Source organism: Neomonachus schauinslandi, chromosome 8 (assembly GCF_002201575.2).
Source record: "Neomonachus schauinslandi chromosome 8, ASM220157v2, whole genome shotgun sequence".
Lineage (NCBI taxonomy): Eukaryota > Metazoa > Chordata > Mammalia > Carnivora > Phocidae > Neomonachus > Neomonachus schauinslandi.
In genome coordinates, this window is record NC_058410.1 from 145,032,356 (window position 1) to 145,050,612 (window position 18,257).

Here is an 18,257-nt window from a genome sequence, read left to right on the forward strand (position 1 = left end):
CCCGCAGTCTGTCCCCAAGCTCTGCAGCCAGCCTACCGCCATCAACCGCCCAACCGGACAGACCCTCGACCTCAGGTCGGCTCGGACGCCGCCAAACCACGAGCACTCTGCCTGCATTTCCTTTACCCTAAATGCTTTCCATTTTGCCTTCCAATTCTGCCCATCCAACCCTTTTCATAAGATCTTTCCTGACCCCGAGGCGTCGGTGGTCCGTCCTCCCGGATGGACAGCACTTACTGTGCGCCACAAGCCACTTCCAAGACACGGGACTCGCACCATCAATTCTCCTGTCCCCCTGCAGTGTTACCTAACCTCACACGTGGTATTTAGCTATCCCCAACTAAACCGTAAACTTCGGAGAAGAGGAATTTGGTGTTATGCTTCTTGATCTCCACAGCACCTGACAGAACGGGCAGCACACAGGGAATTCTTTATAAAATAGCTGAGGTTTCCTTACAGCAAGAGTGACTGGCATTTTCCCTAAATGACTTCAAAGCCGGGATTTCTCTCCAGCCCGCACTCTGTGACACAGCTTCCCTGTAGCCATCACAGAGAAACAGGCTTTTCTCCTCTGTGGATAGTCTGATGTTGAATGAGAGCTGAGGTCTGCCTGAACAATTCCCCACACTCTTTACATTTACAGGGACCACCTCTAGTATGGATTCTCTGGTGTTTACTAAGATCTGACCTCTGTCTGAAGGCTTTGCCACATTCATCACATTGGTAGGGTTTCTCCCCAGTGTGGATTCTCTGATGCTGAATGAGGCTGGTGATTCCACGGAAGGCATTCCCACACTCATCGCACTTGTAGGGCCTCTCTCCAGTATGGATTCTCTGATGTTCCGTGAGGACGGATCTCTGAGTGAAAGCCTTCCCGCACTTATCACATTTATAGGGTCTCTCCCCAGTGTGAATTCGCTGATGTTCTATAAGACTCGTCCTCTGAATAAAGGCTTTTCCACATATGTCACACTTGTAAGGTTTCTCCCCAATGTGGATCCTCTGATGCTGAACAAGGCCACTCTGACTGAAGGATTTCCCACATTCCTTACACTGATGGCACTTTTCTTTGTGGTGGATCTCCTGGTGGGAAACAAGGGATGAGTTATAAACAAAGGCTTTTCCACACTCGCTGCACTCATAGGGCTTTGCCCCAGTGTGAACTCCTTGATGCTGAGTAAGTATGGAGCGCCGACTGAAACTTTTGTTACACTGAGTACAGTGGTACGGTTTGTCTCTCGTGTGGATCTTGAGATGGTGAAAGAGGCCTGCTTTCTGGCTAAAGGCTTTGCCGCACTCGTTACAGTGGTAGTGCTTCTCTCCTGTGTGAAGTCTCTGATGTTGGTTAAGAGCTGACCACCGGCCAAAGGCTTTGCCACACTCATTACATTTATATGGTTTCTCTCCAGTGTGTATTATTTTGTGCCGAATAAGCACAGTTCTCCCACGGAAAGTTTTTCCACATTCCTCGCATCTGTAGGGCCTGTCTCCAGTATGGACCCTCTGATGTTCTATAAGACGCGAGTGCTGACTAAAGGCTTTCCCACACTCCTTGCACTCGTGAGGCTTTTCTCCCAGACAGACCCTCTGCTGTTCAGTCAGACTGACTCTTTTTTCATCACCTGTTGATTGTTCACCTTTCCTGGAGTGTCCAGATGATTCTTCTGTTTTTGCTTCAGATTCATCAGCTTTTCTGCACCGAGCGGGCTGGGACACTTCACTTTCAAATCTAGACATATTCTCATATGGTTCCATTTCTTCAGAAACTTCTTGCTTTAAATTCCTGTACTCGTTTCCAGTCTCAACACCTGAAACTACAATGGATTGCCAAGTCAACTAGTTTCCAACATAAGATTTGTCAGTGAAAAATACATAAGAACCTAGAGTACATAAAAACCTAGAGTTTCTGCAGGACTATGAAATGGCATTAGACCACAGGACAGACACAATACGTAAAGCACTCCAAAAATTGTTATGGAAATGACCAATAATCCAATAGAAACTGGGCAAAGGAAAATTTGACTGTAATAAGGGAAAAGCAAATTTAAACAATACTGAGACACAATAAAGGAGTGTGGGAAAGCCTTTTCACCCATCATCCTGCCCATCAGTACGATGTAACACTGTGTTCATGAAATGGGTGTCACATGTTGCCAGTGGGAGTGTAAACTGACCCAGACTTTATAGAAGGCAATTTGACATCTATCAAAATTACAAATGTATTTAACCTTTAACCTAGTAATTTCACATACAGGAATTTATACTGCAGAATTACACACATTCACCGTAGCACCACCTGTTACAGTACAACACTGGGGATAACTTGGGGGATGGATAAGTTAACTGTGTGGTTCATCCATACATTTTACTATTAAGCTGCTAAGAAATAAAAAATGCAAGCTTTTGGGGCGCCTGGGTGGCTCAGTCGTTAAGCGTCTGCCTTCAGCTCAGGTCATGATCTCAGGGTCCTGGGATCGAGCTCCACATCGGGCTCCCTGCTTCTCCCTCTCTCCTCCTGCCTGTTTCTCCCTCTCCCGCTCCCCCTGCTTGTGTTCCCTATCTCGCCGTGTCTCTGTCAAATAAATAAATAAAATCTTTAAAAAAAAAAATTGCAAGCTTTTACCATCTTTATGATAAAGAGAAGAAAAGGTATTTGCTAGAACATGAAAAACGCATATATCTCTAAAGAAGGACACACAAGAACTTAAAACAGTGACAACCTATTTCAGGGCTGGGAGGCCAGATAGCCAAGGGAACAGAGTGAAATGAAAACTTTTCACTGGATAATTTTAAGTTTTTGTTTTTGAACTGTATGAATTTTTATCTATTTTTAAAAATTGAATGGGAAAGAATAAATATAGACAAAACAGAGACAAGGAAGATAAGGGGTCTTTCATCCATTCACCAACTTTTAACATTCCGCCACATTTGCTTTGTTGTTTCCTCTCTTTGTAAGCATACACATACATATATTTTCCATTGTACTGATAAACCGAAGAGTGACAAACCAAAGTGGCTGACAGTCTGTGCACGAGAGACTTCCTGACTCTGATGATAAGAAACAGTACAGAGGGCCGCCTGGGTGGCTCAGTTGGTTAAGCAACTGCCTTCGGCTCAGGTCATGATCCTGGAGTCCCGGGATCGAGACCCGCATCGGGCTCCCTGCTCGGCGGGGAGCCTGCTTCTCCCTCTGACCCTCCCCCCTCTCACGTACTCTCTCTCATTCTCGCTCTCTCAAATAAATAAATAAATAAATCTTAAAAAAAAAAAAAGAAAAGAAACAGTACAGAGTACTGCAGAGGCTTGGTGTCCTGTGCTAGCCCATCCTCTGCTTCCTCCCAAGACAGGTCTGTCTTCTTTACCTTGCTCCTCCAGCTGGGCTTCAGGTTCTGGAGACTCACACTTGAGCTGTGCCATCAGGGGTGGGAGGGACATGCTGGGCTCCTGTTCTGTTCTCAGAGGGGCCATCTCCTGCAAGGGCTGGTCCTGTTCCTCAGTGTGGACTGAGACCTGCGGCAAACGAGACACAGCTCATACACTCAGTCTGTGAACAGAAAAGAAGAGCATACGAATCATGGCAGTGACACCCAGCTCTCTGACACCTCAACTTCCTTCCAGACCCCAGCCTGCCATAACCCTCCTCATGGCACCGCCCCTGAGAAACCTTCCTTCCTCCTGTTCTTCTCAGCTAAACAATGCTGGTTGTACTGCCATCGCTTCATTCATGCTTGGAGAAAGGCAGGAGGACACAAAGGAGCGACAGGGGGAGGAGGAGGGAGCGGAATCTCTTCCACGTAGGCTCCAGAAGCTGTTCCCTACAGACTGCCCTTCCCAGGCCCCCACCCCACTTCCTTCCAGGAGGTGACCTTATTTTCTCCTTGTCCAAGGTCATGGTCACATGAGAAACCACCCACCCTTCATTTCATCACTCCCCCCCAGACACACTTTTTCCCTTCCCCTTAGAGGAAGAGGCCTTTTCTCATTCAAGGTGCATATCTCCACTCTCGCCTTCAACCCCATCCCTTCCCTCACTGCACCCCTGGCCCCTGCTCCTGCAACAAACTCATTTATTTAGCAGTTTAAGCCACTCTGTAGCTCCCATGCCTGCACAGAATCATTCCCCTTGTATTTAAAAATAACAGGTTTCCCCAGCAGGGTGTGACACGCAGGAATCTGGGACCACTCTCATTCCTTAGTCTGTGTCTTAGTTCAGGAGCTCTGTGAGCAGGGGCTGGTTACTTGGACTACACGCCACCGTGCACACAAAGCACCTCACAGAGGGCAGGGCTACACCAGGCCCTCAAACTGCTCCCCAATCCCCTTCAGTGGCTACATTCTGTAAATAAGAAATCACCACACACTGCCTCTATTCTCATTTCTAGCACAGATCCCTCCACTGAATCCCAGCTTGTTACACCCAGTTGCCTGCTCAACTTTTCCAGATGGATTCTAATAGGAATCTCAAAATCAACACATCCAAATACCTAGTAACCCTTGATCCCTGTCCTGACTCCAAACCTTCCTCTCTCCCAGCCTTTACCATCTCCATGAATGACGAATCCACAAGTCATGATGTTCAGAACAAAAACCTTAGCCGAATCCTGAGCTCACTTTCTCTCCTATCCCACATCCTACAGAAAAACAAATCCTGTCAAGTGCTACCTCCAAAACAGGCAGGATCCAATCGCATCTCACCACTTCCACAGCTACTGCCCTAGTCCAAGCCGCCAGCACCTGTTGCCTGGATTGGTGCTGAACCTGTCTCCCTGCTTCTATCTTTGATCCCCCGGCCTCCCGCACCCCCACCACCAGCCCCCGTGCACAACTCTTCCAACAGAGCGGCTGGAGTGATTATTTTTAAAATTTAGGTCAGGTCAAACCTCTTCTCTGTTCAAAACTCTCCGGTGACTCAGCACCCCCAGTTTACTGTCTGCCTCCTCTCAGACTAGAATCTATCTATGAGACAGCAACAACGTCTGTGCTTTGTTCACGGCTCCGTTTCCAGTGCCTAGAATGGTGCCTGGTACAAAACTCCATTCAGTAAATGTCTCCTGAACAAATGAACTTTTCCCCAATCCACCTTCCCCTACACCCTTGAACTCTGTTAGGAGCACCTGAATCACGCTAGTCTCTCAAGCTGGAAGTCCCCAGTGCTCAGCCTAGAAGTGACTGCTCTGTACAGAGATTTCCCTTCATCCTTCCTTTTTCATCCACTGATCTGTCATCGTTTCCAATTAATACTTACCTACGACATGCTTCATCCTCTGTAGTCTCACCGTCACAACTCTCTCAAACTCACATCTTTCTGCCACAGGCTCCTCCCTTCCAGTGTTGGCGCCCCAGTGCTGAGCTGCACTTCTTGTTTTATTATTTCCCTGTTTAATACTCTTCCTAGCAAGACCTCCCAGCCTTGACTCTACTGACAAGTTGGGTCAGATAATCCTTTCTTGTATGCGGCTGTCCTATACACTGTAGGATACTAAGTAACGTCCCTGCCCGTTAGCCACTAGATGCCAGTAGCACCTCCCCCAAACGACAACCCAAAATGTCCCAAGACATTGCCAGATGCCTCTAGGGCACAAAATTGCCACTGGTTGAGAACCACTGTCTTTTATCAGTGTTGAAACAAAACAGAACAAGATCCTACATACTTTGGTTACATCCTGGGGTTAGAGAAGCTCATTTAGACTCAAAGAGAAAACATGAGACGCTTGTGTCCTACAGAATAAAATGTAAATTCCAGAGGTGATATTCAAGGCCCTGGACTCTGTTTTCAACCCCTCTACTCACACCTCACCTGTCCAACCTAACGCTTTCTCCTACTCCCAGTAACTCCCAACCCTGCCCGGCCCCTCCCTCCTAACCTTCCACTCTGCTCCTACCTCCCACTCCTCCAAGGTGGTGACTTTGATTTCTCCTTCATTTAATCCTTTAATGGAGGCAGGGCAGGGGATGGGATACACTGTTGTGCAACAGAAGCAATGTCCCTTTCAAGAGACTGCTGACCACCCCGTTACCATGACCTCTCAAACGTTTGCTCTTAGAAATCTCTTTCTAATGTTTTTGAGCATTTCATCAAATAGAACTCTGTAGACCTAGTACAGAAATACATGATCCTTCCGCAGAGAAGCCATAAATAAGTTAGAACTACATTAACCAACTTTCCATGAGGCTAGGGCCTGATGCACCAAAGTGTCAAAAACACACTTTGTGAAACCAAGTTGTACTTCGCTCTGGCCTAGAAATCCCTAATTCACCTTTTCTCAACCATTAAGCAGATCTCTTTTTCTCACCTGGTCTCCAGGCTCATCCAGCTCCCTCTCCAGATCCTCCAGCACAGTCACCGCCTCCTCCCCGCTCTCCGGGTGCCGCTCCCGCACCCAGGTCTGCAGCTCCTCGGGCAGGATGGTCAGGAACTGCTCCAGCACCAGCAGCTCCACGATCTGCTCCTTGCTGTGCGTCTCGGGCCGCAGCCACTGACGGCAGAGCTCCCGGAGCCGGCTCAGCGCCTCGCGGGGCCCAGACGTCTCCTGATAGCAGAACTGCCTGAAGTACTGTCGGAAGACCTCCCTGCTGCGGGTGTTGTTCTTTTGCAGGTTCTGATCCTGTCTGGTGGTGTCTTTATACTCCTCCCTCTCCTCCTCCTCGATCTTTACTTCCAAAAGCTCATCCTGGTCCTCGTGGGCCGGGAGAGCCCAAGCAGACGCCATCACAGCTGTGCAGAAGCTTTACCGGTGCTGCAAGCAAGACTCCCTGTTAAGTCCTCCCTGGGTGGACCTGAGGGAGAAGCCGTCACTTTTCACACGAGCTACACCATAGGCAAAATTTGCAAATTCTAATAATTTACTTCTGTGCTTTGCAAGCCACCTCCAGGTTAATTTACGATACTCAGGGAAATACTCCGATTACAAAAGACTTAAGAACAGACTAATCTAAAGAGAAAGATTAAGTAAAAGCTGCGAAGTGGTCTGAGGGTTTTACAACGGCCTGGTAGGAAACACCTGCACTGGGTCCTAGAACGAAGGGCAATCAAAGGGAATACAACCAACATTTAGAGCAAATAAATAGTAATAAAACGTCGAGACACCCTCGCTCAGTCGCCTTTCTCCTGTAACGGCCGGACGTCCGGCGGAAACCCTGCCGCCAGGAACGCAGGACTCCAGCCCCTCGGGCCTGTCTCCGCTCCTTCCCCCGCGCAAGCCACACCGCGTTTCACGACTCTCCGAGGGCGGGACAGGGCCGCACGCTCGCTCACCCGCGGCCCGCGCCGGCCAGCACATGGGTCACTCCCGGGGTACGAAACGCGCGGCCTCCAGGCGGTCCGAAGTCCGAACCACCGGCAGCGCCCCACCAAGGCCGGAAGCGAGCGGCGTCGGCGCGCGCGCACTTCCTCCGCAGCCGCAGGGAGGGGGCGGGCGCTCTCCGGGCAGTTCCCGCGCGGCCCCGCGAGGTCGCGAGAGTTAGACGACGCGCGCGCGCACTTCCGCCGCAGCCGCAGGGAGGGGGCGGGCGCTCTCCGGGCAGTTCCCGCGCGGCCCCGCGAGGTCGCGAGAGTTAGACGGTGGGCGCGCGCGCACTTCCGCCGCAGCCGCAGGGAGGGGGCGGGCGCTCGCCGGGCAGTTCCCGCGCGGCCCGCGAGGTCGCGAGAGTTAGACGGTGGGCGCGCGCGCACTTCCGCCGCAGCCGCAGGGAGAGGGCGCGGAAGTTAGACGGGCGTGCTGCAGGTGTCGTTAACTCTCAGTCCCCGGCTCCTGCCCCTGTCGCTGCCCCCGCGACCTCGGCCCCACGGTGGGCGAGGCCTGGCACACGTGCAGTAGGTGCCACTTTGTCCTGTCATTCTCTTTATACTAGAGTCAACTTGCCAGGGTTTTGCTGGGGGTTTTGCATCTCTGCTCGTGGGAAGTACTGGCCTGTAGTTTTCCTTTCTGTAATGTCTTCGGGTAATGTCGGCCCTAGGACGCGCGGCTTCCTGCAGAAGGCTGACCCTGAAGGAGTCGGCCAGCACCGGAATAAGGGGCCCAGGCGAAGCAGTCCGCCTCGGTCACGGGTGCGGTGCAGCCACAGAAAAGAGCATCCGAGCACGGAGCGCGCAAGACACAGGGCAGGCCCAGGAACAGCTCTCCCCCTGGTCTACACGGGGGAAACTCAGGGATGTAGGGATGCGGAACAGACACCAAAGGTAAAAATGGATCTCCAGAAAACTCATTGATAACATTTGGCCATTTTATAAGCCAGGTAATTCCAACATTTAAAAAAGAGAAATGTTTCTTGTGGTATTTTGATAATCCTTCTAAGTACTTCTAAAATCGAAAGAGGAAAAAAAACAGACTTTGAGATCCAGGACTCAAGAAAGACATGGTGAAACTGTAATTCCGAAGATCACTGTTACTTTGTGTATAAAAAATAAACCTATATATACAACTTGATTAGCTCATAATCATGTTGGGTGTATTTAGGTAAGTTGTAAAGGAGGCAAGAAAGGAGAAAAAAGTTGAACAATAATTTAAGAAAAGAGAATCCAAAAAATTTTATTATTATTTATCTCCCAGGCTTTAAATCTGGGTGGACAAGGGTGTTTTGGAAAATTAAAGATGGCTATAAATTTTTCAGCATTTTTCCCTTAGGAGGTGGAGGTCTAGGTCATTTCCCTTTGAGTCTAAGTGGGTTTGATAACTGCTTTGATAAAATACAGCAAAAGTGATGCTATTTGAGTTTCCCAGCCTGAGCCTTTAGCAGCAGCTTTCACTTTTTGTTTTTTTGAACAATTGCTCTTGGAGTCCTGAGCCATCACAGGAACAGGCTGACTGCCCTGCTGGAAAGATCACATAAGGAGGCCCTGAGCCCACCCTTCTAGCTGTCCTTGCCCCAAGGCACTGGGCATGGCAGTGCAGCTGTCTTGGATTTTCCAGGCAAACCCAGCTGCCAGATGAATACCACCAAGTGTCACTAGAAGATGCCACATGAAATGGAAAAACCTTCCAGCTGAGCCTTCCCCAAATTCCTGGCCCAAAACATCATGGGATGGATGTTTATTCTAAGCCATTGTTTTCGGGTAACTTTTTATGCATCAGTATATGTTACTATAACAGCTTGGTTACACTATTCCCTGAGGATATTAAATTTCCTTAGATTAGATGGTAGAGTCTACAAGGAATTTTAAATTTGTAATTGATTTCTTGACTTCGAACCAGAAAAAGGTACTGAGGACATGCTACATCTTTTTTTTAAGTTGACTTTATTAGGGAACTATGAGAGGCAGCGACAACCCAGTGACAGGAAGAAAATTCTGAAAATGTCCCTTCAAGCCAAGTGGGGGCCTGGCCTTGACCTCCCCAAAAGGACAAGAAACTGGCGGGTTAGCAACGAAATTCTGTGGTGGCCACCTTGCCAGGCCATGAGTGTCTCAGCCAGACTGCCCCTCAGCCCCCCACCAAAGATGGAGAGGAGACAAAGGCTTTTTATAGAACCAATTCCAAGGCAATGAGAGCTTTAAGGAAAGTTGGAGGAGGGGGAACCTCAACAAAGAGTCCCAGGGGGGCGCCTGGGTGGCTCAGTTGGTTGGGCTACTGCCTTCGGCTCAGGTCATGATCCTGGAGTCCCTGGATCGAGTCCCGCATCGGGCTCCCTGCTCGGCAGGGAGTCTGCTTCTCCCTCTGGCCCTCCCCCCTCTCATGTGCTCTCTCTCATTCTCTCTCTCTCAAATAAATAAAAATAAAATCTTTAAAAAAAAAAAAAAGAGTCCCAGGGGTTTGGCTCTGAGCAACTCAAATACTTTGACAAATAGTTCTACAAAATGTTATTTAAAAGGTAAAATGCCTAATGTTTCTGAGTTCCCCAGGTCCACAACCAGTTTTTTTTTTTTTTAAACAAAAATTTGTATCTAACTGATGAACTACTGAATACATTGGCTTCTTGAACAACAAAGGGCTTGAATTATGCAAGTCACTTATACATGGACTTTTTCCCATACAGTACAGTACCATAAATGTATTTCCCTTTTTTTTTTTTTTAAGATTTTATTTACTTGACAGAGACACAGCGAGAGAAGGAACACAAGCAGGGGGAGTGGGAGAGGGAGAAGCAGGCTTCCCACTGAGCAGGGAGCCCGATGCGGGGCTCGATCCCAGGACCCTGGGATCATGACCTGAGCTGAAGGCAGATGCTTAACTGACTGAGCCACCCAGGTGCCCCTCCCTTTTTTTTTTTTTTAAAGATTTTATTTACTTGAGAGAGAGGGAGGGAGCGAGCGAGTGGGGGAGGAGCAGAGAGAGAGGGACAAGCGGACTCCACACTGAGCACAGCCCTTCCCAGGGCTCAATCCCATGACCCTGAGATCATGACCTGGGCTGAAATCAAGAGTCTGACGGTTAACCGAATGAGCCATCCAGGGGCCCCCTGTAAATGTATTTTCTTATGATTTTCTTTACATTTTCTTGGGGCCCCTGGCTGGCTCATTCAGTGGAGCATATGACTCTTGATCTTGGGGTCGTTGAGTTCCAGCCCAACATTAGGGGTAGATATTACTTAAAAAAAAAAAAAAAAAAATCAGGGCGCCTGGGTGGCTCAGTTGGTTAAGCGACTGCCTTCAGCTCAGGTCATGATCCCGGGGTCCTGGGATCGAGTCCTGCATCGGGCTCCCTGCTCTGCGGGGAGCCTGCTTCTCCCTCTCCCACTCCCCCGCTTGTGTTCCCTCTCTCGCTGTGTCTCTCTCTGTCAAATAAATAAATAAAATCCTTAAAAAAAAAAAATCATAAAAATTTTTTTCTTTATATACAGTATATGATGCATATAACATACAGAATATGTGTTAATCAACTGTTTATATTATCAGTAAGTCTCTGGTCAACAGTAGGCTATCAGTGTTAAGTTATACTCAGATTTTTTACTGTGAAGGGGGTCAGTGCCCCAACCCCCATGTTGTTCAGGGTCAACTGTACTATACTTAAAAGTATGAAAAGAGGACGCCTGGGTGGTTCAGTTGGTTAAGCGACTGCCTTTGGCTCAGGTCATGATCCTGGAGTCCCGGGATCGAGTCCCGCATCGGGCTCCCTGCTCGGCGGGGAGTCTGCTTCTCCCTCTGACCCTCCTCCCTCTCATGCTCTCTGTCTCTCATTCTCTCTCAAATAAATAAATAAAATCTTTGAAAAAAAAAAAAAAGTATGAAAAGATCATTATGTTTACGGTGGTTGCAATGAACAATTAACCTGATCACCTTTCTCCTGCAGAACTCAAAATCAATAAAGAGAATCTTGTCAATTTCCCTGAACTTAATGCAATGTAAATAAAATAATGGTTTTAGTTTTAACTTGTTTTTGACTCTAGGATGGCTTCATTTATTTATATTACCTGCCTATCCCCTGGGCATTTGTTTTTTTTTTTTTTAAAGATTTTATTTATTTATTTGAGACAGAGAGAATGAGAGAGAGCACATGAGAGGGGGGAGGGTCAGAGGGAGAAGCAGACTCCCCGCCGAGCAGGGAGCCCGATGCGGGTCTCGATCCCGGGACTCCAGGATCATGACCTGAGCCGAAGGCAGTCGCTTAACCGACTGAGCCACCCAGGCGCCCAATGAAACTTTATTTTTTTAATAAAGATTTTATTTATTATTTGACAGAGAGAGAATGAGAGAGAGAGCACATGAGAGGGGGGAGGGTCAGAGGGAGAAGCAGACTCCCCGCCGAGCAGGGAGCCCGACGCGGGACTCGATCCCGGGACTCCAGGATCATGAGCCGAAGGCAGTCGCTTAACCGACTGAGCCACCCAGGCGTCCTCCCCTGGGCATTTGAGTTTGCTTATTCTCCCCTGAAGACTAACTTGGATCTGTTTTCCTAATGCAAATTAATACACCTCTATTTAAAAAAAAAAAGATGCATCTTTCTTGTTTGGGGTCTTGGCTGGGGCCTATGTGTCACACATCATAACTTAGATAGGAACGGAAGGCCCAAGGATCCACCATGTTGTCACTAAAAAGATGCTGAACAAGTTTTTTTGACTTGACAAATCACTGCAGCAACATTTAAAATACATTAACCATCTAGTAATATTCCTACTTGTATTTTATACACAACTTAAGTTTTCACTAAAAAAAAAATTAAACAACAGTCCAAGCTTTTGTAAGAACTGTATTTAGGAACAACTAATAAAACATCTGGAAATCTGAAGTGGTGGACCATAGGCAGCACTTTGAATCACTAAAATAATGTAGCTTGTTTGATGAGGCTGTTAAGGAAAAAGTAACTGGCTTGCTCTGTTGAATCTGACCAGGTTTTGAGGGACATTCTGAAGGGCCAGTTCCCATCAAAGACCAGGTCTGGTATGGAGAGAGATTCTGCCTTGCCAGTCTCAGATGCTGGACACTTAAAAGTTTTTAGTGTTAGATGAGATGCTACTGTTCATAGCCTTTCCATCCATATTTATCAACTTCCCACATTCTCTCTTAAGTGACTTTTCTGATACTGAGTAAGGAATGAAATGTCCAGGAAAATTTTTACTACAATTACACTAAAAGAGTTTTTCTCCAACACAGATTCTGACACAGTGGAAAAGCTCTGTGTTCCGACTATTAGCTCTTCCACACTTGTTCAGATGGTAACACTTCTCGCTGGTGTGAAGTCTTTGGTGCTGGTTAAGAGCTGACTGCTCTCCAAGGCTTTACCATACTTGTCACTTCTATTACAGGGTCTCTCTCCAAGATGGCTTCTCTGTGATGAACTAATCCAGTGTTTGCATATTGTCCCATATCCTCCACATCTGTGAGTCAAATTCAGTGTGAACTGTCTTATCTTCAGTGCAGCCTGCACTCTTGACAAAAGCTCTTCCACACTCATCACATTCATAGAGTTTCTCCTCAGTGTGTAGCTCGGATGCTGAATAAGGATGGAGCTCTGAGTGAAACTCATTCCACATTCATCACACTTACGCCATCATGGGTATCTTTCTAGTCTTCCCTGATATTTCCGGACTTATGTAATGAAAGCACTGAGGAATACCTCCATCTAATCTGACAATGGGTCCCTGTTGGCATGTTATTTCTTCAGACTTCTACTTTGGAAGCATCTTCTCCATTTCAACCAAATCATCTGAAAGAGGGGACTGAACATTTCAGCATGACTCACCCACTCACACACACCTTACTCAATTACTTGCTCATTGAACAAGCACTCATTAAAAGTACATGGTAGGGGCACCTGGGTAGCTCAATTGGTTCAGCGTCTGCCTTCAGCTCAGGTCAAGATCTCAGGGTCCTGGGATCGAGCCCCATGTCGTCGGGGAGCCTGCTTCTGCCTCTCCCTCTGCCGCTCCCTCTTCCCCTCCCCCTGCTTGTGCTCTCTCAATCTGCTCTCTCTCAAATAAATAAATAAAATCTTAAAAAAAAAAAGTACATGCTAAAGGAAAGAAAACAAAATGTCTTATGTAACATAGGTGTGTACTGAGTTTATGACTTAAATTATACTGTTATTTATTTAATTTATTTATTTGAGAGAGAGAATGAGATAGAGAGCATGAGAGGAGGGAGGTTCAGAGAGAGAAGCAGACTCCCCGCTGAGCAGGGAGCCCGATGCGGGACTCGATCCAGGGACTCCAGGATCATGACCCGAGCCGAAGGCAGTCGCCCAACCAACTGAGCCACCCAGGCACCCTATACTGTGTTATTTTTAAAAGCAAGGGGTATGTATGTATACATGTGCTTATGATAAATAAATAATAAAAGGATAAACCACAAAAGTAAAGAGCAAGAAAGGATTATCTATGGGGAAGAGAGGGAACAGAAGGATGGAACAGGAAGAGAACTTCCTTGAAAATATTTTATAGATTTCATATGTAAAACTTTATATAATCTTAAAAAATATTTTAAATATAAAATAAAATAAAAAATCACTCCCTAAACTTGAACAAGTAATGAAACAAACTGAATTTAAATGTGTACCTGTTGGGGCACCTGGGTGGCTCAGTTGTTAGGCGTCTGCCTTCGGCTCAGGTCATGATCCCGGGGTCCTGGGATCGAGCCCTGCGTCGGGCTCCCTGCTCGGCGGGAAGCCTGCTTCTCCCTCTCCCACTCCCCCTGCTTGTGTTCCCTCTCTCGCTGTGTCTCTCTCTGTCAAATAAATAAATAAACCTTAAAAGAAAAAAAAAGAACTATAAATGTGTACCTGTTGGTAGCATAAGCACACACAAGAGGAATTATTTCTAATCCCAAAGATCTATATAACTTAAGGACAAAAAGAATGGGAAAACACAGGCACAACCATGAAGCTGTTTATAATAATCATACTTGTTGATGGTGGTGCTAATATTTTTATTGAGGCTATTGTGTATATATTGTGGGATAAAGCAAATGAGTATTTGGTACTCTATTATTCCTGGTGTCTTTGAGAATTCTCCAAAAGGAGATACAGAGGAAAGACAGATTAAGACCCTGAAATACTGAATTTGAATTGGAACTATCAATATGAATTCACAATACATAGCTTATCTTAAATTTTTCCTAGCTTTGAGCACTGACAAGGCCTAGGAACAATGTCCAATAAAGCCGTGAACACTCCTAGTACCTTATTTTTGGTCTTCAAATACCGTTTCCCACTAAACAGAATCAAGGGGCCTTGGAAAAATGACTGATCCCAGGAGTGGGAAGGAATCAGAAGATGAGTCTGTACCTCTTGTTATACCAGACAGCAAGAAAGCTATTAAAATGCCTAGACTCATGTCATAAATAGAGGAGTCAAACTCAACAGGCTCCTACTGCCCAAAGAGCTTCAATAAGGGATAGTTAAGTACAATAGACTGAAAAATATGAAATAGGTTTAAATCCACGAGTTCTAAATGATACTATTATTAATAATAACAACTGGCCACCGTTTTAGAGAATGACAGCAAAATGAATTCATCATTTTGAAACCGATTTTTAAAAATAGGTAGTAGGAGGGCAACCTGGGTGGCTCAGTCAGTTAAGCCTCTGCCTTCAGCTCAGGTCATGATCCCAGGGTCCTGGGATCGAGTCCCACATTGGGCTCTCTGCTCAGTGGGGAGTCTGCTCCTCCCTTTCCCTCAGCCCCTCCACCCCGCTTGTGTGCTCTGTCAAATAAATAAAATCTTTAAAAAAAAAAAGGTAGTGGGGAGGGAGTTAATCAATTACCTTGCTTCTCCTATAAGAACCACTGGGTAACCAAGTAGCAAGACAGGGGAAGTATCTCTTTATATAAATATTCTAGCTTTGTTAAATGAAGGACGACAGAATAAGAATACCGACATTCTGGAACCGCTAATGGATTCATGGATGTAGGTACTGAGGATCGAGAGCTGCTAACATCACAAAAAAAGAGACAACCAGATGTTGTAAACTCCTGATAGAACACACCACCTTGCCAAGTTAAACTTACCTTGTTCCCAAACCTTAAACTTGATTTTGATCAAGCCCCCAGTTTACTGCAAATTATAGAAAATGGAGAGGACAAGAGAAGACATTATACTACAGAACCAGATGCAGATGGCAAAGTCCTCACTATGGGACTCTATCTGAGAAACAGCCTGGTGTGTTTAGTTTTTTTTTTAATTATTTATTTTAAGTAATCTCTACCCAAAAGGTGTGGCTCGAACTCATGACCCTGAGATCGAGTCGCAGGCTCCTCTGACTGAGCCAGCTGGGTGCCCCCAACCTGATGTTTTGTTTTGGTTTTTTTTTTAAGATTTTATTTATTTATTTGGCAGAGAGAGATACAGCAAGAGAGGGAACACAACAAACAGGGGGAGAGGGAGAGGGAGAAGCAGGCTTCCCACCGAGCAGGGAGCCCGATGCGGGGCTTGATCCCAGGACCCCGGGATCATGACCTGAGCCAAAGGCAGACGCTTAACGACTGAGCCATCCAGGCACCCCTTGTTTTGTTTTGAAGATTTTTAATTTATTCACTTGAGAGAGAGAGACAGAAAGAGCACAAGCAGGGGGAGCAGCAGAGGGAGAGGGAGAAGCAGACTCCTTGCCAAGCTGGGAGCCCAACGGGGCTCTATCCCAGGACCTGGAGATCACGACCTGAGCCAAAGGCAGATGCTCAACCATCTGAGCCACCCAGGCGCCCCCCCAGCCTGATGTTTTTAGTTAATTGCAAGTGGGGAGATAAAAAGGAAGAGGGATCTATATATTAAGAGAAACTTAAGAAATATATCAATGGATCAAAATGTGTTTTCTTCTTGGGATCCCAATTCAAACAAGCTAAAACAAAAGAAATTTAAAAATTCATAACATCTTTGAGACAACTGGAAATTTGGTACAATTTTTTTAGGTGTGATAATACTATTATGGTTACATTAAAGAAATTCCTGTCTTCTAGTCATGCCTCTAAGAATTCATCTTTTGAGCTACATATTGAAATATTTACATTTGAAAGATTATATCTGAGATATACTTCAAAATTATATGAAAAAAATAACATGGAAATGAGGAGTTATAAATGAGACAAGATAGTCGTGATTTGATAATGTTGAAACTGGGTGGCAGGTTCATGGAGATTCATTATACAGTTCTTTAATATAGATTTGTACTTTTTCAGAATAAAAAGTAAAGATAAGTTTGTGGCTTTCAGTTGGTAGTATGTAAAAAAAAGAAAAAAGAAAAAAGCAACTTACAAACCCTCCTAGTTAAAAGATAGCTTTTTCTGTAGGAACCGCCAGGTTGAGAGAAGCATGGCCCTCTCCTCTCCACCCCCATGGTGTGTGCTCGTCCACTGATATCCACGTACTCTGAAAAGGGGGAGTCATCTGGCAAAAATGTGACTTTGCTTACTGTATTCAAGGCTCCCATTCGACCTGATATTGTGAACTCTGTTCACACCAACTTGTGCAAAAACAACAGATGACTCTATGCTGTCAGTGAATTAGCAGGTCATCAAACCAGTGCTGAGTCTTGGGGTACTGGCCAAGCCGTGGCTCAAATTCCCAGGGTACAAGATGATGGGACTTGCCGTTGTGGCCAGGGTGCTTTTGCAAATATGTGTCATGGGGACTGCACATTTGCACCAACCAAAACAACACAGAAGCGATATTCCCTCTGCTCTGCCCTGGCTGCATGAGCCTTTCCAATGCTGGCCATGTCTACAGATCATCGCACTGAGGGACTTCCTGAACTTCCTTTGTTGATTGAAGATAAAGTTAGTTGAGGTCTTAAGAAATTTAAAGCCTGGGGCGCCTGGGTGGCTCAGTCGGTTAAGCAGCCGACTCTTGATCTGGGCTCAGGGCATGATCTCAGGGTCCTGGGATGAAGCCCTGTGTTGGGCTCTGCGCTCGGCGGGGAGTCTGCTTGAAGATTCTCTCCCTCTGCCCATCCACCCCCCACCCCCACTCTCTGTCTGTCTCTCAAACAAATCTTAAAAAAAAAAAGAAAGAAAGAAAGAAACTTAAAGTTGGGAATCCACTGAAAAACCTGAGAATCACGTTGAAGCTAAACCTGTATGCAAAGATCATGTGCTAGAAGACCATTCTTCACCAGGCCAAGAATCACAAGCTCCGGATGGGTAAGGCGGCAGCAGCCTTAGAAGCCAAATCAGATGAGAAGGTGGTTCCAGGCAAGAAGCCCATGGAATGGAAGAAAGGAAAGAAAGCTACTTGTGTTCAGAAGCAGAAGAAACCTTTGGTGGGAAAAAAGGCCACAGATACCCAGAAGCCAGCAGCTGAGAAGAAGCCTGTAGGAAAGAAACCCACCACGGAAGACAAGAAGCCTGCTGCATAAGCTTGAAATTTGTTTGTTCCATAAAGGTTGAATCATTTTGGACAGCTGATTTTGAATAAAGACCTGAATAAAGGTAAAAAAAAAAGGTAATTTGATAGCCATACAATGAAACCTGTATCAGCTATATGTATGCATTACATGTAACTCTTGGAAATGAGTCCAGAACGTAATATGAAATTTAAGAGTAGTGGCAGTTGGTATGTTCAGTATGATTATATTTGGGCATACATAAAAATTGTAAATTTTGTTTCCTATACTAATTTTTTAAAAATGCACGTTTAAAATTTTCTCTATTGCACGTGGCTTTTGAATCATCTTCCATTGGCTTCAATGTAGAAGAATGTTTTCCCGCCTTTGGGTAAGAGGTCAGGGTCACGGAAGTTGGTAGTATTGAGTTAGAATGGAGAACCTGAACCATTCAATAGGAGCAGGATTTTCAACAGTTTTAGTGCAAAGAAGTGAAGGAAGAATCACAAGGTTAAAATGATGTGCTTAGAGGAACAGGTTAAAGGTGGAACAAAAGATCAAGGAAAGGTAGGCA

At 46.0% G+C, this 18,257-nt stretch overlaps 1 protein-coding gene across 1 annotated transcript; it reads right to left on the reverse strand.

Moving 5' to 3' along the window:
* Positions 1–474: 474 nt before the first annotated feature.
* ZSCAN12 (zinc finger and SCAN domain containing 12) lies at positions 475–6,823 on the reverse strand. The gene is made up of 3 exons (XM_021697189.1): positions 6,294–6,823; positions 3,363–3,510; positions 475–1,814 (listed from the first exon to the last, which is right to left on the reverse strand). The coding sequence occupies exons 1-3, from the start codon at positions 6,708–6,710 to the stop codon at positions 547–549; spliced, it is 1,833 nt and encodes a 610-aa protein (XP_021552864.1). The 5' UTR covers positions 6,711–6,823; the 3' UTR covers positions 475–546.
* Positions 6,824–18,257: the final 11,434 nt, after the last annotated feature.